The 24,038-nt window shown below is 36.8% G+C and overlaps 1 protein-coding gene across 1 annotated transcript in view; it reads left to right on the top strand.

Annotated features, from left to right (window-relative positions):
* The window catches only part of GRID2 (glutamate ionotropic receptor delta type subunit 2), a 730,229-nt gene that overhangs the window by 410,630 nt on the left and 295,561 nt on the right, over window positions 1–24,038 (top strand). The window contains exon 3 of the mRNA XM_005232525.3: window positions 10,145–10,429. Coding sequence (XP_005232582.2) covers window positions 10,145–10,429 — 285 coding nt within the window. The remainder of the gene's footprint in view (window positions 1–10,144; window positions 10,430–24,038) is intronic.

Raw genomic sequence — 24,038 nt, 5'->3', positions numbered from 1 at the left:
CCAGATACCTAGTCTGATATAAGTCTATGCCTTTCTCCAAAATGCCCAATCATGAGTGTTTATTTCCCAAGAGTTGAATTTTCCATGCGTGGTCATCACAACCCGTTCCTTCTTCGCCCTTACCTCAATACCTTACATCTTCCCTTCAGTGTAACAGATTGCCCAGATAAGCTGTGGGTACCCCATCCTTGGAAGTGTTCGAGGCCAGTTTGGATAGAGATTTCAGCAACCTGGTCTAGTGGAAGGTGTCCCTGCCTGTGGCAGGGGGGTTAGAACTAGATGACCTGTAAGGCCCTTCCAGCCCAAACCGTTCTATGATTCTATGAACACTGTATGTGTAATTTCCTTGTGAAATGATCAGTCCTTTATTGAATCTTTCTACTTCTAATATATTCCCCATGTCTGCTGGCATTTTGTGCTATCTGCCAAGACTGTCTCACAGCTGCAGCTCTGGTTTTATTTACCTGATTCATTCCTTATTATGTATGTGCCTGTGTTTCAGTATTGTAGTATGTGTCCCCCATAATCAACAGTGCTCTTGCTGTGGGGTCACTTATACATCAGGAACTCTGTCACTTAATCCTGTTGTTGTATGCCACATTGCCTTTCAAATCTTTGCTTTTCTTAAAGCTTAGTTATATTGGACTCAACATAAAATGCTTTCAATGGCACAATAATGCACAAAACAAACAATGAAAAGCTGCAACAAAAGACTTTTTCTGTCTTTGTGCATGTTTTAGCTTGGCATGAAAAACAATTTCCTTGCTTTGCTTTCTGACCTTGGGCAAGTAATTCCCCTTGGCACATCTGTGGGGTTTTTTTCTTCTGTGAAATAGAGATGAAGATGCTGAGCTTGTTTGCAAAGCATTTTCAGAGCTACAAATAAAAAACTGTTCTATAAAAGGTAGTTGATATTTTTATTCTTCTCATGATTGTTATTCTGTGTGTCAGTCAGTGAAATAAGCACAATGTCTATTCTTAGCAAATAATAATGGTGATAGTTGTTTTGACTCGTCTAAGGTTTTCTTGAGTGGCTAAGTTGCTAATGGAACTGATGTTCTGAACTCCTACAGACTTCTCAGTTTTTTCACACCCATGTATTTTTTGCAATTTATGTACTGTCTTCCTTGTGGGTGGGGTTTTTTTTTTTCTGTTCTTATACAAAGCTCTTTTATCTTGATGTAAAGTCTGTTTCCTTCTTTCATGGCAAATGCAAGATCTAGTCTTAGTATTATTTGCTCTTCAAATTGCTCTGTTCAATTCACTTGTCTACTAGAATTGCCTCCTTTTTTTCTTTGCTTTTTTTTTAAAAAAAGAGAAAAAATTGTGTGCCCTTTTTTGGCTTATGAACATAGTTTTCTTTTTCTACAATGTTAGATTAAAAAAAAAAATAAAATTTTTTTTTACTGTCCCCTTAGCAGAACATTCTCGGAATGTTGGTTGTTTGCACTGTAGGAAAGAAAGCTCTCCCAGATTGTTGCTCACAGATTTCTTTTCCTTTGGGGGATGGTCTTATTTTGAGCAGTATTGTTCAGTAATATCTATGCTTGGGAGAATGCCAAGCTCATCTAGGGCAGCACAGGCAGCTCTTTCCATTGTAGGGCTTCCAATTAAACTAATGCTACCAGCTGTGTATTCTTTTGTCTGCCCTGGACTAGGTTGTGGTATTATGCTTCACACTGCATCTCTGCAGCAGATCCTGTTGTCTCCATACTAATAGTTTGGGCAAGAAAGGGAGGCTATGAAGCATGAGCACTCAGAAAAGAGAGGAGATGTAAAGGAAGTTCTGGCAATGTGAATTACGCTAAGAAATGGGCCTTCTAACCTTGGAAAAAATCATTGGGGGAAACACAAATGTAATCCTTTGTATTTAGATCATGCATCACCTGCTTTACAAAGGTGTCAAAGTATGATAATCACCACAGCATAAAAGAAATCAGATTACTCATCCAAAATTAGTCATGCTACAAAGTAATAGCAGAGGCCGGACCAGGATATGAGCCTTCAGATTTTCAGTCCAGTGTCAAGTCCTCTGATTCTTGTTTCTTCACACTGGAGGAGATGTGGTGGCGTAGGTGGGGAGAAAAAGGTTTTAAAAGAAGAGATGAGGGAGGAAACATGAAGAGGGAGAGCAAGTTGGTTTGCCTGACTGGAGCAGTTCCTAAGGAGAGAGGGAAAACAGGTAATGGGGGGATGAAAGTCAATATTCTGCAATGCTTAGGCAGGGAAAAAAAAAAAAAAAGTAGACAGGAAGGTAAAGTTAGATCTGAGATAGAAAGGCTGGAAGGGAAAATTGCTGACAATCTGTCTGATAGGTGGCAAGGAAAGTGTAATTTTTGTCAAACGGCATCAAGTTTAGTGTTTTATTCTCTCAACAAGAATGTTGCCCTGACTTGTTTTGAGCAAGTCCATAAAAAGAGAATTGTTGATGCTCAGGGTTTAAACAGGTTTTTTGTTGATGTTTTCTCCTCAGTACTTCTACACAGCATTTTAGAGAACACAGAACTAGAGTAAATCCCTATGATTTTATCAGGATGTCATCTTTTGCTAAAATTGTCTTCAATTTTATATTAAGACAGCCTTTTTGTTTCTGTATAATTGCTGCTATGCAGCAATTGTCTGCTCTGCAGCAGGCAAGCTAGCTATCTAAAAGGGTATCAGACACTATGTGCTGCTTAATAACTTCTCAAACAGTGCTGGTTAGGGAGATTAAAATATTCAGCAACAGTGCAAGGGTGAAGACGAACAAACTAAGGGACAGAGGAAGTCGCACAGTAGACTAAAATAATTATATGCTTCATCATTAAATAGTTAATCAAGTGTAATCTACTTGGCTACACATGAAAAGCTTTCATTTTGCTGAATGGATGAATGGAAATCGCTCATGTGACACTTTGAGCAAGGATGTTAGCAGTAGGTGAGATTTGGCTTGTGTCAGTTGAGGGATCAGCACAAAAAGAGGGAGGAATTTGGAGTCATTCTTGGAATCTAGGCCCAGATTTCCTTGCATTCCTTATTTTCTAATGGGCTACATTAACTTTCAGATGGACGTCCCCATTGGGATGTCAGGATCCTAGAGGTCAATTTTGTGATGCATCTCTAGCCCTTTCTCCGATAAATGTCACTGCCTGGCTTTAATCAATTTAACCTCCTTTCCCTGCCCCTCTCCACCCATTAGCACTCATGCAGAACCTTTCTACAACAGTGCTGGCTGACAGAGTCTTCTCTTTCCAGGCCTGTCAGCACTACAACCACTTTTTACCTCAACCACAGGCACCCTGAGAAGCTGTGGCACTTTTTGGGGGAATATACTCATGTTCACGTACTAGAAGAGACAACAGCTTAAGCCATTCTTCAGCTGAAGATGTGTGGCTGTGTAACTTCTTTAAAATGCTGGGGAGTTAACAATGTTTTTCAAAGCAGTTCAAGCTTCTTGAAGGGCTAAAATCCATCCCTCCTCTGAGACAAAGCCTGGGTGCAACTGTTAAATACCAAGTGAAACCAGATTCAAAAAATAGAAGACATCGTACTGCTGTTTCTCTACCTGATGGGGTAATCTGGCAAGACACATGCCCTCTGTGTGCCTCTAGAATTGGACAAAAGAACTGCAAGTTGGCTTGGAGGAAAAAAAAAAATATCCTGGACTTTCGTCCAAAAAAGATAACTTGCGGAGCCTTCCATTTGGTAAGCTTTGCCAGCTGTGCTTCTTTCATGCTCTCCCATTGTGCCCTGCAAGAATTGGTATCAAAATACCATTTGTGTATAAGTCTTACCTGCCTCCTAACTTGTGAGACTTCTAGTTTATTTTTTCAAGGCTCAGATGAATTATTAAATTTTAATATGATGGATTTAACATTACCATAATCAGCAAAGCTTTTATACAGGAAGAAATCTGACCCAAAAAAGATGCTCACAAAATGCTTTTCAGTAAAAACTTCTAAAAGCGTTTGTGGTGTGTTGTGCAACAGAGATGCAAATACACTCTCTGGTAATATTTTTTACTCTTAGATATCAGAAGTTTGGATGATTTTTCCCAAACAAAGAAATCCCAAGGCTTAGGAAGCACAGCTGTTAAGACTCAAACACAAGTCTGTTTTAGAGTCAGGACAAACTAAAATCCCTTAAAGGTTAATTACAAGTGAATTTAAAATACTGTTAGCTGTCCAAGTTGTGTAAAATGTAGTGGAGGGTAGGGGGAAATTGGCTAATGTTTACAGAGAAGATGTAAATGAAATGGCTTTCTATAACCTTATCAAGAAAATGAACAGGATAGAGTCTGTTCTCTGCACTGCAGAGGAGAATATTCTTTAAAATCCAGTCAATTTTTTTTTTCCTCCCATCTTACCCTTATTTCCTTCTCAATAGTTTTCAAGATATATTAAAAATGTTCTGTCACTCATCTTGAAATAATTCAGTTCTAAGTCTGAGATGAACCATTGTGTTATGAAGGCAAAATAATTTGCAAAAGAAGAATTGCTATCCAAAAGTGACTAAGAAGATTTATTGAAAATTTGAAGCCAGGCTCACTTGTTCATGGGTCTCATAATCACATTTTATCCTTACTTCTTGCATCTGAAATGATGAACGCTAAACAGAAAGACCTGTAGTTTATCTGTTTAAACTTCTTGTAAGTTTTTATGACTTTTTTTTTTCCATGTGAACACATTATCTTTCTGCAATGAATTCACAATTGTTTTGGGACTGTTCTTTAAAGATGACAAAGACCAAAAAAATTGCATTGTGGTTATCATAGCTGCTTGAGGAGGAGGGAGCAGAACATCTCAGTGAAATAAATCCAGACTTCAAACTTATTTCTTACCCTTTGCAACAGGGAATTTACATGCTATGGTCCTTCAGTCTTCATCAGCATCCCTAAACTAAGAAAGGATTTGAGGAGCAGCCAGAAACATATTATTCTCAAAGTAAAAAAAAAAAAAAAAAAAAAGCTTATATTTTCAAATCTACATAGTAGTTCTGTTTTTTTAATACCTATTTATAGATGTTCAAGTCACCTAATGTATTCTGCCCCTTGAACCAGCTTTTATTCTGATTTGGATGTGAGTTAGTACAAATTCAGTGATGGAATGGATGATGAATTTCCAGAATGTATTAATAAATATGTAAGTATTCTCTTAATGACTAATGTATGGGGAAAACCTGAGTTTCTTATGGACTTGATTTTTCTCCCTGACCTCTGATCAGATTTTAGGTTCTTGGCTATTTTGTTAGAATGGGGAACAAGTCTGAATATCCTTTCAGAGAACCTGTGATCCATCTGGTGGTGAATCATACAGACCCCAAAAGAGAGTAAGAAGATAAAAAGCTATACTCACCTTCTAAAGAAATTAAGGGAAAGCTCATCTGGCACAATTGTATTGAGCCCTCTTGGTTTCAGAGTGCTTGATAGCAGTTTCAAAATACAGAGTGGATGCACAAGATAAAAACTTGTTTATAGACCATCACTACGTAGTCCAAATCAGAGATACTGGTAAAGAGGGTTTTTTCCCCCAGCTTTATAGCTTCCAGCTAAATAGCTCTGAAGCACTACTCAGTGTGGGTAATATGTGGAAAACATCCAGGAGCAGTGAGATTGAAATTCTGCCAGCTTTGAAAAGGATGTTGAGGGGAATGACACTGGGGCAGGTCAGGCCCATGGGACCAGGACTAACAGGATTTAGATCTAATTCCTGTTCACCCAACATAGGCTCACTCAAGCAACATTAGAGTTCTGGAAGGACCCTGGTAATTTCTAAAATGTAGAAGATAAAAAGAAGGACCCTAAAATACATCTCGGATTATTTAAAGGGATACTACCCAACCCACTTTTTAGGCACAGCACTTAGCATTTTCCAAAAAATAATGTTAAGGGTTGGTCTGACTTTTTTTAACCAGCAGTTTTAATAGGAGCAAAATTTGACTGTTTCTAAGGTCTCCAGATATCATTTACTATTTTTCTTTTAAATTTGGCTCATCAGTTTGTGGTGTATGAAGGTAATTTGTTATGATTTATCATCAGGAAGAGAAAGAGAAAAACAAGCAATATGCTCACATTTATAGCAATAGTAAAATCTCAATATTTGTTTTTTCCGCCTGCATCTTTTTTAAATTTGCTCTTATTTATAGATTTTTAATTTTTTTTTCTAACTTACAGCAACTAGTAGTTACTTAAGGACCTAAAATTGTTTCCATTTTACAGAGAACACATTTTAAGGACACATTTGTAACCATAGCCATTTAAGTTCTGCTTTGCTGGAAGTGCTTATACCAGCTGATAGTCTAGATGTAAAATATTTCTTTCAAATTGCATTGGCTATGCTCTTTAGTCTTAAAAATAGCATACTGACCAAAAAATTAGATTTTTTATTTTCTTTAGAAGCCATGCCAAACTAGCTTAGAAGAAATTTTACTCTAAAAGATTGGAGTTTTGTTTTGATTGATTTTTGATTGACATTTAATTGATGATCAGCCGAGTAGTGTTGGAAATTCAGTAATTTTGCATTTTGAAAAAGACAAGATAAGCTAAAGAGTTAAAAGTAATGCTGGGTACATGCTAGTGTGTGCTATACATGCTCCATGTATATACAATGGAAAAACATTTTAAATTATGTTATTTTATAGGTATTCTTAGTATTATCCCTATGTTACGTGTAAAATTCTGTGGTGAGTTTTACTCCTTTAGCTGAAGATCCAGTTTTTAATAGCATCTGCGATCTGGTGGTTATGAGGGCAAATGAATGTCTGGACAACTTATGTTTAAACATAGCTAATGGTATGGAACAATAGTGTTTTATGAACACCATTACTAATCTGCTCCTTGTTTGTTAAACTTTCAATGGAGCTTTTCAAGTCCGTTTGAATTGGACATCTCTCCTGTCCTGACTGAGGACTTAAAAGACAGAGCAATATTTTTCTCTCTCTAGTTGATGGCAAAGTAATATTCCTTGATCATATTGGCAGCAGACTAAATACCAGCTTCAACATACAATCTCTGAGGAGGTCATAGTAGATTAAATTGCAACAGAGTTTTGAACAGCAAGATAACATTTAAGTCCTTATATATGTATATGTGTGAGCGTGTGGATTTTTTTAACACAGATGGGACAAAAATATCACTTGGTTATCTTTTTGCTCAAGCTTAAGAAGGGAATGCAAGCAGGATTTCAAATATGCTTGAACCAGAGGTTTTAGTCAATTGATAAGATACAATTGAAAGATTTGGATCACTAGGAAAAGGACTTAATAGGACTTTTGTTTGTGAAACAAACAAATAGGGGGAAAAAGGGTTAAGAAAATGTGTAGACCTGTCTGGTGTTCATTACCAATCAACTCTTCTGCTGGAACCAATGGAAGTTCTGCTTGACTAAGGAAAATATCAATATCATACATAAGGTTGACATATCATATAGGCTTTACTTCATATGTATATATTGTAGAAATCCTATTTCTGTTTAAACAACAATCCAGTCAAAGTGACCCTGAGGCAAACTCTGCAACTTATGCACTCATCTTCTAGAAAAACCTGCCTCTGAGATAATAGCCCTTTACTCAGGAGCTAACTCTCTGTATGTTAAGTAGTCTCTAAGTGTACAGGAATAAGGTCTATTTGTGAGCATAATTAAGTCCATATTGCCCCAGTCCAGCACACAGGATTCTCATAAGCATATCATGGAAGAAAGAACCACACAGGCAACTTCAGTCCTGAGGCTATTGTAACAAATGCAGTGCAGTGTCAAGAGGGAAGATTTTAATCCTTTAATCAGTTTGTTTGCCAGTATTAACATTCGTCCCTGTGGAGCTAAATGTACCATGCTGTTTTCTTCGCCTTCGTGTTTCAGTAACAATTTTCACAAAAGCATGTTCCCTACTTCATAACATTATTGGGAGTATAGTGGTTATTCTCAGTCTGTAAGTGTGCATGGAAATTTAGACATTTTCAAGCAATTTTTGTAATGCAGTTCTACTCTGCCATATTTTTAGAAGTCTCATTTAAGAAACTGGAGGGTCACGCTACATATTTTATTTGAACAGGTGGCATCAGGACCATGTAGACTTAAATTTTTGCTGAATCAAAAGCAGGCTTTTGCAAAATCTAGCATCAATTTTATTTGTCTATCGCTATCTAGCTATGAAGTTATCTATTGACATATAGATAGCTACAGGTATTTATTGATGGGTAGATCAATATTTGAATAAAAATTGTTTCTCAAGCTGTAGTATCTCACTGGGATATGCAACCTAGATATTGCAGTACTTGGTGCAGGAGAATGATATATCAAGAAAGAGATTCAGCATATCCCTAAAAAAGATAACTTGACAAGCCCTTTATCTTTGTTGAAAGTGATGATGAAGAATGTAACAACCAGCATAAAAGAATAATAGCTAGTAAGATTGTTTTGAAATGTTCTGAATATTCAAAACTTGTGCAATACTGATAATTTTTTTGTCTAATTACCAATGATATTTGGTACCTTTCTGAAAAAGGATACTTATGGTTATTGAAAATGTGTTACTTTTAACCTGAAGCCCAGAAGCTGGCCCAAAAGCTGAGCTATATTCAGAACGTATACAGAGGGAACATTTTGTCATAAGCCAAAAGACTTTGAAACCTCTCTGTGGGAACACTTGCCCTCCCATAGGTATCTGCATAAACATAGTCAGAAATGTTCCCATTGGACGGAGTCTCAGTAGGATAAGTATGCCTTGGGAATCGTGGCATGTTCCAGATATCCATATTTTAATAAGAGTAATGCACTGGCTTTAGAAGGTGGTTCTCTGCCTTCCTGACCTCTAGTGCTGTCCTTTGCTACAAAGTCAGTCTCCACATGGGCCTGAATGTGGAACTCTATTCCTCACACTGTAAATAGTCCCATTGAGATCGGTAAATGTTTGTGAAGTAAAACATTACTTACTGTGAGTAAGAGCCATATGATATGAGACAACAGGTCTGGTGTTAAAATATGTTTTTGTATTTTTAGGGGAATATATTTTCACATGTGGGTTTCTTGTTTTTACCTGCACCTGTTTTGTGTACAGAATATTCCTGCAAAATAAGTAATTGCACAGTTTAGCATTAGCTATTCATATGTGAATACATATTACTCTTTACCATTCCATTACCTAATGTATGTGTGTAAATGCAGGTTAACTGCACATGTAGCTTTGCCAGTGGCAAATGGAGTATTTAAAAATTTAGCCTTGGATGTGCTCTGGGGATTATGCTAAAAACCCATGTTGTCTCTTCATTCAACCTCTCAAGTCTGTTAGAAACCTAATATAAACACTTGACTCTGCTTTATTTCACAGGGAAATCCTTCAAAATTACAGACCTAATCATTATTAATCCCTTTGATATTGATTGATTGCATTAACATTAATCATTATAAACACCTTTAGTATTAATGTGGATGTCATTGGTGGTATACTTCAGACTGTCTGCTGTAACACAGCTCTCATTAACAGGTCCATTAGTTACAAGATGTTACTTTTTGCATAAACAACTCCGTGCCTTCCTTAAAGAAGCCATAAGAGTAAATGTGTATACACTGTTCACTGAATTTTGAAAATATTTTGCTACTTATGACTAGCTTTTTCATGGTAAAAAAAAAAAGTTACATAAGATTATTGCATATATGTCTTAAAATCCAAAAGGAACTCATTTTTTTGCTTGGGCAAGTTAATGTGTGTAATCATATACATAGTCTTCAAAAGTTGATGGCAAGCCTGAGCTATTATTTCTTCAATTTTTCTCTGTATAATGAAATGATCCTATTCATGGAGCTGTTGTGCTAGACATTGAATAGTGTTTATCTCCTTAGGTGATCATGTTAATCTGGTAGTTGGAATCAGTTCTTAAAGTTCCTCAGAAGGCCCAGGGGTGGGTGTCATTTTCAAGGGGTAATTCATCTCTGGGCAAGGTGCACAGGGCAGTCTTCCAGCTTTCACCACAAGACAGCTCAACATGAATAGAGAAACCGCATGATTTTAATGAATTTCAAGTCTAAACCACTCAATGTGCAAATTTTTTTCTGTGTTTTACTTGATTGAACCTGTTGTGTTGCAAATACCAGTGTCTGCATTTCAACAGCAAAATAGGCCCTACAGGCTGAACCCCTCTCATCTTGAATATCCCTGTGTTGTCTTACAGCCTGTGACCTGATGAACCAAGGCATCCTGGCCCTTGTCAGCTCCATTGGCTGCACTTCAGCAGGATCCCTGCAGTCACTGGCAGATGCCATGCACATCCCTCACCTCTTCATCCAGCGCTCAACAGCAGGAACGCCGAGGAGCGGCTGTGGGCTCACCAGGAGCAACCGCAATGATGACTACACGCTCTCTGTCCGCCCCCCTGTCTACTTAAACGATGTCATCTTGAGGGTGGTCACAGAATATGCCTGGCAGAAATTCATTATTTTTTATGATAATGACTACGGTAAGTATGTATTTAGCAGGGTAATTGTGTTAAATCTGTAATTCTGTTGAAAGCAGTCACGTTACATTTTTCTAGTCTTCCAATAAGTTACGTTTTGCTTATGAACATTTATGGTTCTGTCAGCATTTCACAGCACCTCAGAGAAATCTATTTCTAAAATCCATCAGTGTTTACAGGTTTATTTGATAATTTCTTTGAGCTTGCTGATAAATGGAGAACTCTTCTGGCTTTCTATTCTGCCAGTGTTTATGAAGCATAAAAGTTTTGAGCAAGCTCTCTTGTTTTTTGGACCGTAGAAATATAAGATGACAATTCAAGCACCAACATGTAAGATTTTGCATTCTGTAGAACTGTTTATTGCGTGGTGAATCTCTCCTCTTTGTTGGCATATATTTGATGGCCAGACGCTGAAGCAGTGGTGAATGTAGGTCAGAGGCCTTGGCAAGAATTGAGCTTCTCTTCATAAATGTAAAACTTTTAAAGATAATTTCTGTAAAAAGAATAACTTGAGGAGGAGAGCCTGTAGAAGACAGTGTTCCTTCTATTGAGTTCATTTGGTGTTCCTGAAAGGTGCTGAATTGATGATTGTGTGCTAGAGTAAGTGCGACACAGATGGCAGCATCACAAGACTGCACCATCCAACTTGGTGACTCAGCTGAGTTCAGAACAGATATTTTCTATGGCTGAGAGGGGAGCTGGATAGTTCTCCCTAGTACAGGTGCATTATCTAACTGATTTTATGATCTTTTTCCTATGGAAAATTGCTTTGAAACCAGACCTGTTTTCTTCAGATGCATCCGTTATTCAGAAGTAATCATGACTGGTTTGGATGAACATTTTAAAACTTATTTTCAAAGTTAAGGAAAAATGCTCACTTCAGCGATTCACTGTGCATAATATCTGGTGCATTCAGGTCAGGTGTTATTGATTTTTTTGTTCCCCAGCTACATAATAAATTCTTAAATTAGAACGATAGAAAATGATGAATAGAATTCCTATTTATAACAGAGAAGCACCTAAAAGCACCAGCCATAGGATAAGGAAAACACACACACAAAAACCATCCAAAAAGCTTGCAGCAAAGAGTATATTTGTTCATGGTTTATGAGTTTGGGCATTTAAGTAGCAATGTACCTATGAAGAAGATCATAATCTTGCTAGCTAAAAGATATCCTTTTGCATGTATTTTTGAGTTTAAAAACCTTGAACCAATTTTGTAATTAATGGTTTTGAATAAATATATTCATACATACTAGTTTTAAATTATGCAAGTTTCATTGTTTAATTTGAGAACGTAGTTCAGACACTATGTCATTTTGTTCTTGATTTGTGGGTAGGAATCTGATTATGGTGTGACTTATGTAACACAGATGTCTGCCTACAAGGAATAAGTTTCAGACTTGTAACTCATTCAGTGACATGTCATCCCAAGATGTGACATTTGGCAAATATTAAGTCTTTCTACCAGCCTCTACGGTGTTCTGGCTTCAGTAGTCTACAAGTAATGCCATACTGGCTAAAATCGATTGCTAATCTGACTCTGATCAGTGATCACTATCATATACATCAGGGGAAAGTGCAAAATTTTTCTTCTACATTTAGTACATATTGAACAATCTGTTCCTTTATTAACCATTTGTGTGCTTTAGGTGGTTTGGGGGGGATGGGGTTGTGGGGTTTTAGGGGTTTTGTGGTGGTGTTTTTTGTATATGTGCATAGTTTGGGACTAATATCATGAATAGAAAGGCTTTAAATGCAGCCTGAGTTTTCAGTTAATCTGCAGCTCTGGATAGGGCTATTACCTATGCAAAGGTATGTTTCTATAAATTGTGCTAAATCCTTGATTTCAACAGCCATCCTAGGGCAGCAAGCAGTTTCTATAGTCTTTTTGCTTCCTACATTTTGTTTATAAAACTTTATATTTCTGATTTCATTTACTATCTCCTCTTCCACCTTTAATAAGGAACAAGAGAACAGATGTTTCAGATCACCAACTGTAACCTGAGGCCTCTCTTGTTATTTCCATTACCATAGGAGTTGTTCTTTGTCTCTCTTCTTGCTCATACTGGAATGCCTCTCTAATTCCTCCCTACCCTGTTTCATGAGAAATCATTAGGCTTGACACATTTTGTCTGTTCTTAATTCTTCTAGTCAGCTTTTGGTCTATAGCAGTAGTTTTCCTAGTACCTACGATGACATTATTTTCTTATCAGTCCCTAGAGAGCAATCTTGCCAGGAGCTTATTATAAATCTTAACAAACTATGTCACTTTTCCCCCTTTTCCTGCTATTTTATTGATATACTCAAAGCATTTCCAGTATGTTAGCAATGCACGTTTTCTCTTCCCAGGTTCTGTATTAGCCATAGGAGGGCTTGCACAGAGTGGGAGGTATGGAGAAATTCAGGGCATGAAAAGGGGAGCTGTAATCACTTGTTAATGGACTGTAGCGTGGAGAAGTTTGAATTCGGTGTTCATCCTGCTTTGAGCAGGAAGTTGGACTACACCATGTCCTGAACTCCCATCAGATTCTAATTCTATGATTCTGTGATGTTTGGGAAAGCTGTTCATATAGATGGGTGTATAGACGTGAAATACTTTAAAAAATAAAAATCAAAAAGCACGACATTGGTTTGGGTTTTGTAAAAGAGCGTTGGCCCAAGAATCCCAGATTACCCTTTGCTTCTGTGCCTATTTTAGAAAGAAATCAAGACTGGGCATGCAGAAATGGGGTGGAAGTCCAGGGGTAAACAATCCCATTGTTGTGTCAGTGCAGCTAAGGGTGGTTGAAAATCCCTCCAAAATATCCCACTCATTCCTCAGCTTGCCTGAGAGGGTCTGCTGCAGTGTGGGACTTACTGCCTTTCTCAGCTCATACAGACCTAAAATCAAATTCTGGTTGGAAGTTTTGCTCAGTTTAACTGCTTGCAGCAGTTTCGTATTAGACATTTCAATGTAACATTTAGTATTAAACATTAAAGTAGGTGGGAGAGCAACACTTGTATTAGAATTAAATTCATATTAGGAAGAGATTATTGATATGTTTTGCACTGTCCTCTGCAGAACTGGCACTTGTGCAAACAGCAATTTCTTGCCCCAGTGAGGCTTTTTGTATGTAGTGATCCTTCCTTCTCAAGGTGTGTGTCATAACACTAAGTGATGTCTCCATAGTGTAAATGGCACTTGAGAAGTAATGGGGATATAGATTCTAGTATGTGTTAATCCTTTTTTTTTTTTTCTTTTTTCTTTTCCCATTGTTGCCATCTTTTTGTAAGTTAGAAAATATGAAAATGCTGTTGGAATGGTTCCAGCAACCAGCAGAACACCAACACTTTCCTTTCTGAAAAATTTTGTATAGTGATTTAATTTAACAATTTACAAAATACTTGAGTTGTATTACTGAAATTATTTCCAATACTTTCACTCTATGAATGAAAACGTGCCTTTCATATTTAAAATAAATTTTCCTACAGTAAAATGGGGCTCACATCAAAAGTAAATACTGTGCTAAACCAGATCCCTTGCACCTTTAAAAGAGGCTGCGAGCATTTATGTGTCAATTTATCAATACCATAGGTTTTCAGTCCTATGGATTGGATTGCTTTTGATTATTATCTTGCAGTCTATCATAGATTCCTTTTCATTATCGGAGAGTTAGACTATTGTTTATTACTGGAAATGTGTCTTTCTGCAGGGCTGAGAGTTATCTCCCCAATGTTACCGTATTTCAAAACTCCCAAATTCTTTTTTGAATAGAAGTAGACAACTATATTCAGTTTTAAAATTTCAACACTTCTTCTATCTAGATGCTAGAAGATTCAAGTCTGCTTAAAGGTTTTTTACAAACAAAGACAGTCAAAGTCTTTAAAGGAAGCAATTCTTTCATTAAGTCATAACCAGCTGGGTGTTGAAGAAGTGAGTTAGAAATGCATTTCTGAAATAATTGACACCTAAGTTTTTTAACTGATGAGTTTTTTCCAAGTGAAATTGTAAGTAGGCTGGTTATTTGAATACCAAATAAAAGACACCTTGTTAATAATCAAAAAAGTATTTTGCTGCTGTCAACTTAGTTAAAGCTGAGTAACTAGTGAGAGATTATAGTAAAGCCATAGTCTTTTGTCAGTGGTGGAGCCTTGCCAATAAATAATGTGAAGCTAATACACAGTAACAATTAATGAGTGAGGAGATGAGAAAAGGGAACATTTTGACTTGAGCAGACTTAGGTAATGTTTGTTTGGATTTCATTACCATAATTGTATTTTCACATTTAGTGTATTCAGATGAATTTGTGAAAATGAATGAGATGAGTCATCATCTTTTTCACCATCCTTGTTCTCTGCTGGGATGATCTAGATCAAAATTCCAGTGGAAATAGTGTAGTCAGTCTGCTTGTATTCAGTGTCTTCTGTTCCTTGAGGTAAAATAAGATAAAGGCCTACCTGGCACATGAAATCTGATTTTGTTTAAGAAAATTTCATATGAGCATATTAAAAGCGTTCAAGGACAATTCTACACTTCTTCAAATGCCATTAACGGTAGTCTTCTTGCAGAGTTAAAGAGTAGGCGGCATGAAATGCAGCGAAATTATGCAGTAGACTGATGCCTTTCTCAACCTGCTATTAAAATTACTATCCACGCAGTAAGTACAAGCCAAATTTACTTCATTTAAGCAGCCCAATCTGCTCCTGCTGTTTACATTTTTGACTGCTCAGCTCAAACCATAGGATCACTCTGCTGCAGAGGATAGTTGTGCATCTCCTTACAAGCTAGTGTAGAGACTGGGCAGTTCCTCCAGTAAGTCTCTGAACTCTTCCTTAGGACCTTAAGCACCCTTTTCAGTGAAGACATTTTCAGACTGGATACTATAAATGTATAACTTACACCTTTGGAAACCGCAAAATTTAGATTTATAAAAAGAGCCAGTGACATCTGTAAATGTTTTCAGCAAGCTTTGCCAAGTTATTACGTCTTTACTTTATGATTTCAAGTTCAAAGTGAGCAAAATGCAATTTGAAACAGCAAATCCTTCCTAGCCCACAGACTGGCATCTGACAACAGCCAGTCCCCAAACAGTAACATGAAAAAGACCCTTACACATTCAGTCACAGAGGAAAACAAATGAAACAGTCATTTGAGATCTGAGTGTGTGAGGCCAGGCTGTATAAGCAGAGTAATTGACCTAGAATCCCAGCATATTGCTGGGTTTTATCTCTGTAGAGTACCAAGGGGCAAGCTTTTGTAATTCATGTCTTACTCTTCAGGCAGTTTACAGTTCACTGTATTTTCCAGGAATGCATAGATACTTTTCTGTTGTAGTAAATTCTTTATGAAGAAACCAGTCAATCATTGCAAAAACATTATTGTGGATTTTGTGCAATGTACAGTGTAGGTATCTCCATTTCTAAGATGAAAGCAAGAAAGTCTAGCTGTTTGAAAATATTTATTTTTAATGTTTTGTTAGTACCAAAGCAGATAGATTCTGCATTTCATCTAGAAAGGCTAGGAAAATAAGATTGTTTCTGGAGAATTAATTTTGTCTTTTTTTTTTTTTTTTTTTTTTTTTAATAGTGGTGGCAGTAATATTTTAAAACCCTTCTGCATTTTATATTAAAAAAAAAAGGTTAAGAAACCCCATTTCTCTGTCCAAATTTCTGACCTAACATTTTGTTTTTCAACACAGCGTGCCTTTGATATGCAAACATCACTGTTCATTTGTGGTATTTACCAATTCCAGAACTAAGATATTTTTGCTTACAGTTTTTTCACCTTCCTACTAATACTACTTATATTTGGCAATGGGTACTTACCATTCCTTTAGGTGGTAATTTTATTTTAACTTTTGTAAAGAAAAGAAACAAAACAAGCATGAAGGCTATGAAGGGAATTTGCCCTGTGAAGCTAAAGAAGGCATTCTCATTGCAAATGGAGGTTGAAGAAGTAATTGAAGACTCTGCTGAAAGGGGAGGGGATTAACAGTAGGAAAGATTTTAGAGGGAATCTGTCTCACAGAAACATCCTCATGGATCTCCCTTCTTGTTCTTCAGCATATGCTGGGGTTTCAGATAATTTGTGCACCTGGAAAGAATGAAGGCAGTGGTGCTAGGTACCTGGTCACATCAGTAGAAAGATGTCACAGGCTCAGCCCGAGGGAGAATTTTGGAGAAAGAGACAAATATAAAATACAATCTCAACGAGGAAAGCAGTGAGATCTGTATTACTAAGGATTCCAGTCTGAGAGGTCTGTGAAAATATGAAGAGAGCGTTTTCCCCATTCCTGCCCCAGGAAGGCGGTTGTTTTCAAATAGTGTGTAATGCAATAAGATTGGAATACTATTCTTTAAAGATCCTGGGAAAAAAGGGATTATACCTGGAACTCAAAAGGCTGAGCTCCTTGCAGAAAGGCTACCTCCTGTATTGTAAGAGGGGTAATATTCTGAGATAATGCCCACCTGTGCATATGGACCCTGGATTCCTACTATCTCCTTTAAACAAACTAATTCCATTGACACTTTCCTGCACGCACATTTTCCAGAAATAAATATATGATGACCGGTGACAAAGATGTGTTTGAAACCATAACATTTTCAGATCATTTAAAGTTTTAATGCAAGTTTAATATAGATTCATAAAAGAATCATGCTCCCTTTAATAGATTGCAAATGCGTATAATTACCCTGAGGCTGTTTTCAGCTGCCTGATGATTATAATATTCTCAAGCCTGTCTCCAGACAGTCCTAAAACTGTTTATTACTCATCTGGCTCTTTGCCAGCTTCCCATACTCATTTACTTCACTGTGCCTCAATAAACATATAATTAATTCAAGCTTATTATTGAACTTTTTTTTTTCCTTTAGTATTTATTATGTCATCCTGATAAGGAAAGGAACATGTATTTCTCATCTGTGTAACTTTAATGTGTCAATTATATGGTAAGTTAGCATCTGTTTGTGAGAACTTTTGTTAACAACTTGCTTTTTCTGGTTGACATTGCCACCAGAAATTGAATATATAATTTGGTTGACCTTAAAATTATTCAACTTCTGAGATAACTGAACTATTCTATAAAATGTCTGTAGTGGAACAATGGCCGTGCTTTTGCTTTTCAAACACATAATCGTTGGCGAAATGCATTCCAGGAACTGTAAGTGAATATGTAGGAAGGTAAGAGATGGTTTCTCATTCTCTCATGTTTGTTGTCTTTAAGGATGGAATGTATAAAGTATTTGAAGGCTTGCCCTCACAGCCGTCTGAGTTGTATTAGTAAGGAAGGAACACCAAATATTTTATTATATCTAGAATTTCAGTGCTGAGGTCAAAATAAAACTGTAAATGTTCTCCTAGTATCTGTGTAATGGGTGATAGCTGTAAATGAGATGTTATCTCAAGGTTTTGCGGAGGCATGAGGTTTCTCATATATGTACACAGTCTGCAAGCATCAGAGGAAAAGTGACTTATTTTAAGAGTATTTGAATATTTGAACTGTATACTAATCTCTACTACCATTTGTGATGTTTTTTCAATTCTCGACACACTGTTTTAATATCTTCTCAGAAATACTAAAATTGAGTTTGTAAACTGGCATTTTGGCAGCTAAATAAATGAACTGTTACCACATGAGGAAACTATTGAACAAAGTACTTTGCATGTTGAATAAATTATACTGCCGTTGGAAAAAAGGCATGAGTTAGGCACAGTAACATCAGAAATGCCAGCTATTATCATAAATTGAAAAGAGAACTTTTCTAAGAGTTTTAGCCAATCAAGAAAAAGAGGAAGTAATGATTCAGAAAAAAGCTAGAAAATATTTATTACAGTATTTCTAAATCTTAGCTTATCAGTGTCACTTTTATAGCTTCTGTTCACAGCACAGTCCACTCATAAAATATTCCTGTTTCTATAGTATAAACTTTTTATCAACTGAGAAAATTATTATGGAGCAGATTGATGCACAATCAGATAACAATTTCTCTGCAGTAAGGTTATCACACACATAGTCACACTTGGTTTATTACCAGAATGCTATTCCTCACCCCCTCCTTGGAAGGGGATGCTTGGTTCCTCATGCTTATGAAAACCAACAGGGAGAGTTGGTGGATCATAGACAGAAGTGTAGTTCACTTGTTATTAAATATAGGTATAGACAGAGGTATAGATCTGTGCTGTACAGTTGTATAGGATTTAAGTATAATGTTTGAAGTTTGGCACAAAAACAGCAGTAGGGTCTAAGCCATTATAATCTTTGGAGACACCAGGCAAGGAAATTTTTATTTCTTTGTAAGAGGTTGTTTTACTCAAAGGCAACTCCTGCCTTTTGGAAGTCTCTAATACAAACTATAGTAAAAAAAAAGAAATTGAATGAAGAGTTAGAAAGCAGGTTACACTTTCAAAAGTATGTGATTATAGAGTATATTGCCTTGTCAGCCTCCACGGTGAGGGGTGATCACAATCTGATTCCCTTGTCATTTTTGAGAAGCTAAGGTAGCAGCTGCTGCTCTTAAGGATTAGCTCTAGCTTCAATTTTATTTATCTTTTTTATCCTTTGCTTTTTCCTTTCTTCCTTTCATTCCAGTTAAAAAAATGAGAAACTCAAAGGAAAAATCATGTGTCAATCACCAGTAATGTTGGAAACTTATGTTTTGTAGGATTTAAGAACTGTAAAAGTTAGTATCTCTCCCCCAACATTGATTCAGCTGTTTCAGACTATCTATATTGACTTATTTGAAGTATAATCTCTAATAATTTTGATATAGGACAAACTAGAAAGTAATTGATGGAAATGGCATTTGGATGATCCTTTAAAATAAAAATTACATAGGCGTTTCAGTAGTACCACAATAGATTCATCTCAATAAAATTGAGCTTGTTTTTATTACAGTTGGAATTCTAAATATCTTCAAAAATAAAAGAATATATAAATATATTTTTCTTCCCTTTTCTCAGCTGGATCATTTTATGAAATTTGAGAAAATTTATTGTCCTTTTGCATGTGTGAAGTATCAGAAAATTGCAAGCAAGGGAGGAAAACCTGATCATTCTTACCATTTACATATTTTCAGTTTCCCAAAGAAATTTTATCCCCACATGTTAGGTTCCAGAACTTTTGATAATATAAATGAGATTTCATATGTAATTAAACATGTGAGCCTGAATTTACTGCTACTATATTCTCTGAAGCTAGATAGTTAAACTAGCTCAAATAGCTACTCACTCTCGGTTCCTAAACACTAATATGAAGAAGCTACGTAGAATTTTTTTAGTATTATTAGTCTGTTTTACTTTGGAGGTTCATTGAACTACATATAAGCTAACTAATAAGAGGGAATCCCACTCCCGTGAAAGTAGTATGGACTGGTTTTGAATGATTATGCCAAACTGTTGTTTTCCTCAGTCTAGATCTTAACCATATTAATAAATATCAGCACATGCACAGGAATGTGAACACTGCTCAAGGTTTTAAGCAGAGCAGTGGCACCATCATAGTTCAGCTGGAGCTGCGCATCCCCCTTCTGTACAGTGCATTTCTATAATTAATAGTTGCTGTCATTTCAGCCATCATTGTGTAAGGAAGAATCACTGTGCTAGTCTTATAAAGCTTTCTTGCTAAGAATTTGAACAGTGTCATTTATTATACAAAGGCTTTTCTCATCAACTGTACAAATAAAGTAGTCTTTTGTGTAAATCAGCCAGTGAATATTTATGTCGGGCGCATTCACCTTTACTGCCACAGCTGAATCAGTTGGTATTTATCATCTGGATACTGTGAGGAAAATGTTCTCAGATCTAAAATGGTATGAGAAGGAGGATGAGCTAATGACTGTAAACCCGTTTTGAAATAACCAAAGTACTAAGTGAGCACCATGTAATTTAGATGAAATACACTGATGGAGGTGGATAGATTAATTACTGTTGGTGAATAGTGCCATCTTTCTTTTCTCCTGGTCATAGTGTGATCTGAAATTTTTTTAGGAACTTTACATCTGCTTCTAACTTGTAGATTTCTCATTTATAATAAGGTATAAGAAGTACTTAGCATGTGAATTGTTTATACTTTTTGTTCATTTTGTACAGCTTATAAAATCTTCACTGCATATACATACTGGTTTTCCTATATGAGATGCCTGAACCCTGGCATATTTTCTTCTACAATGTCCTGATCATTAAGCTTTCCCCAAGATGGAGTAGGAGATTTGCTCCCTCTGAAATTGTTCTTCTGCATTGGAACAGAGATAGCAAAGGGAAGTGACGCAGGGCCAGAGAGAACAAAGAAGTGAGAGGAACATCTGATCCAGTGACTAAAATAATACCTTGTGGAAGAACCATGTTTTATTTTTTGTCTTAAAATCAAGACATGGAAGACAGGAATCTTCTTATATACAGTGTAGAGACCTCAATGAAAAGAGAGCAAAGACAGTTTTTTCTATATCTGGTGACAAGGAAAGCCACAGATTTTAAATCCTCCTGATCTTCTGAAAATACTGACTTCTTTTCCCTGTCACCTGGCTGGGCACATTTTCTGTCACAGAACGACTGAGCTTTCCATTAAATAGTGCTATTGTTTGTGTTAGGTGAGGTCTGACTGTGCTCCTGCCAGGCTGGTCATTTAAGGCGATTTAGATATAGGAGCCGTAGTCTGTGAAGTGCGCTTAACTCTGCACTGAGCATGCTCTGTAACACCATGTAAGATACCTGTTTGTTGCGGTTTCTCCAGTATCAAAAATATTATTCAATGAAAAGACAATGTGAGTTTAGGTGCTTGCACTTGATTTGACTTATACTTTATTTTCTAAGTTCTTTCTTAGGACAGGTCCATAGTAACTGACTCAGTAAGGACAAGTCTGTGGTAAGGCTGGCACCTGAATTCAGATCTTGTCATGAGTGGTGTTACGCTGAGTTAACTCCATTTGAATATAATCAGGCAGATCCTCAGAGTTTAGGAGGCCATGGGCCTTGTGGTTGCCCATGCAGGATGCTCTACACATAAAATTTAGCTGTAGCTGCAGCCAGTCTAGTGTGTTCAGTGCTGGACCTTCTGTGCACCAGCAGTGCAGAGCATAAGACCTTCCTATGGATGTCTGCCTTGTGGTGGCATGGTTATGTATGGGTAGACAGGGAAGGTAATTTCCAAGAGTCCTTGATAAATTTTGCTTGCCTTCCTCTTTGTTTATTAGACTTTCCAAGCTGACTTCATAATATCTTAAATCAGCTACAAGTTTGGTGAAAAAGAGAATGTTTGGTAATATCTCTTTTAAATTTCCAGCCTGGTTTAACCCTACATCTGATGTGGAGTATTTGACTGCAGAATGATTCTATGTTCTTGTGCATGAATGTGTAGAGTGGAAGTGATGACTGTACGGTGAAAAAACAGAAAATGTAATGCTAATAGTGACACGGAGTCAGGAGAGGAGATAGCAGCTTTGGCTCTTGCATTGGTTTGTCTCTATGTGGTAACTTTGGCTTTTATCAGTAAGGAGGATAATTAATATTGGTGATAATGGGCAGCTCTTCTGCATTTCTGGAAATTACTGTGACTCATCTGATTTAAATTAAAAATAGAAATGTGTCTTCTGGCTGGGCAACAGGTTGGCTAGCAAATTCAGGGCAAGAAACACCTGTGTTCCAAACATGAACAGTCCTGTGTCTCCGCAGCAGAGCCATCTGTACCACAGGTTGCTTGCCAGATTTTTCTGCAGAAGGAGTTTACGTATTAGAAAGATTATTCCAGAGTGCAGTGTGGATATGTGCCACTTTGAGACAATCCACGCAGGAAAGATAATGCTGCCCATTCAGTGGCAGCATCTGTTCTTTGGCATACGCTTTGAATATGATCATTGCTAGTGACTTGCTGCCGAAATATTGGAAGCACCATCATTATTTAAATAGCATTTAAATAGCAGGGTTTTTTTATGTGCTCTCTGCTGTTTCATAGCAGCAGGTGAGCATCACCAATGCCTCCATTCTTCTACTGGGTAAACTGAGGTATAAGCAAAGTCTGTATTTGTTTCCTGCCCACAGCTTTTTGTTGTATCAATGCCAAAGGCAGAATTAGTAAAGAAGTTTTATGAATCCTACTTTGGTATCTTTTCCGTTAGAATCATGCTGTTCTTCCAAAAGTGTATCACATAGGTACCATACTGTTGGTACGGTCACCTAATAAATGTAGAACTGTAGAATAATACTGGACCTCTGTGCCTTTTGTCCCTTCATTTGGTGAAGATTCAAGATAATTGTTTCATTGTTTACATTTGCGGATATTCATGGCAAACAAAGCCATTTGATCCCATAATCTGGCTTCTGGGACAACACAGATTATACAGAATATCGGCTAATAACTCCAGTGTGTTTATAAATTCAGGTCAAGGGAGATTACATTCTTGTTTTGAAAGGACAAATAAAACTTTGTTTGGTGGTTCCTGCTTACCCTCTTCTGGTGTTGGAGAAGAATATATGGATTTATGCTATGGAACTTTAAAGGGTTCTTATAGCCTAAGTACCTTTTCCCCTTGATTGATAGTGTTCCCCCTATATTGATAGTGTATCTAGATCCTATCTTCATGTGTTCCTTTTACTTCAATAATTTTGACTCCAACTGGGCAGTTTTCTTCAGTTTTTATTTCATTTGTCTGGATGTTGACTAACTCAGAGCGGGTGAGCATCAGAAACTTTAGAATGAAGGGGTTAAAGTGGAAAGTAGTTATTTTATTATTTGCATAAAACTAGATGTATTTGTAGCAGTTCAAGTAATCTTGTTGCTTCTTAAATTGATATTTAAAATGCCAAAAAAAAAAAAAATTCTGACATCTCTGATTAGATTGAATTTAATTTTCCTGATTTAGATATTAAATAGAAGCTGTAATTAGTATCTGATTCTCTTATGGAAGTTTATTTTTAGGGTAAGCATGTATTTTATTCATGTTTAAACTATTCTTCAAGTGTTTAGTTGTGCTGGTATTTCAGCAGTGTCTGAAGAATGGGGTTGCAGTGCTGAATGCCTGAAATAGCCTAAATGCCTAAAATAATATTTCATTCCAATTCATGGTATTTTAGAGCTCTAGACAAGAGACCCAACTTGCTGATTGTCCAACTTCCAAGACTAACCCTGCTGAATTATTTTCATGGACTGTTTGATTGTAAACCGTTGTAATTTGAAGTATCTTGGTAATCTGGTGCTGGAGGAAGATGGCTATCTCTAATACTCTCCAATTAGTACATTCTTGCTGGGGAAGACAGGCAGAGCTTTTTTTCTAATGTAAAGACTGAATTTTGATTTCCATATGCAGCTGTTTGTGGCCAACAATAAGCAGATCAAGGTGTGAATGTCTAAGCCTCAGATCTTCTTGATAGGGCTGCCGGACTTCTGTAAAACTCAGAACTTCTTAGATAGCTTATTTTGCCATAACCTGAAGTCAAGCATCAAGATCACCTGTGTTTGTCAGAACCTTTAAACTTCAGAGTATGTTGAGCTCCCCAGAACTCTGAAATTATAGCTCAATAAGAAGAGTATTCACTTGGCTTGGAAAAGAGGAAAACTTGAGTTATAGTTTTGATACAGTTTTTCCAGCAAAGTCAACACAAAGACTTCTAGCTCAGGTATTTCCATCTCTTCCCTGAAGT

The sequence above is a fragment of the Falco peregrinus genome, chromosome 2 (genome assembly GCF_023634155.1).
Source record: "Falco peregrinus isolate bFalPer1 chromosome 2, bFalPer1.pri, whole genome shotgun sequence".
Taxonomy (NCBI): Eukaryota; Metazoa; Chordata; class Aves; order Falconiformes; family Falconidae; genus Falco; species Falco peregrinus.
This window is presented reverse-complemented; position numbering and strand designations above follow the sequence as displayed.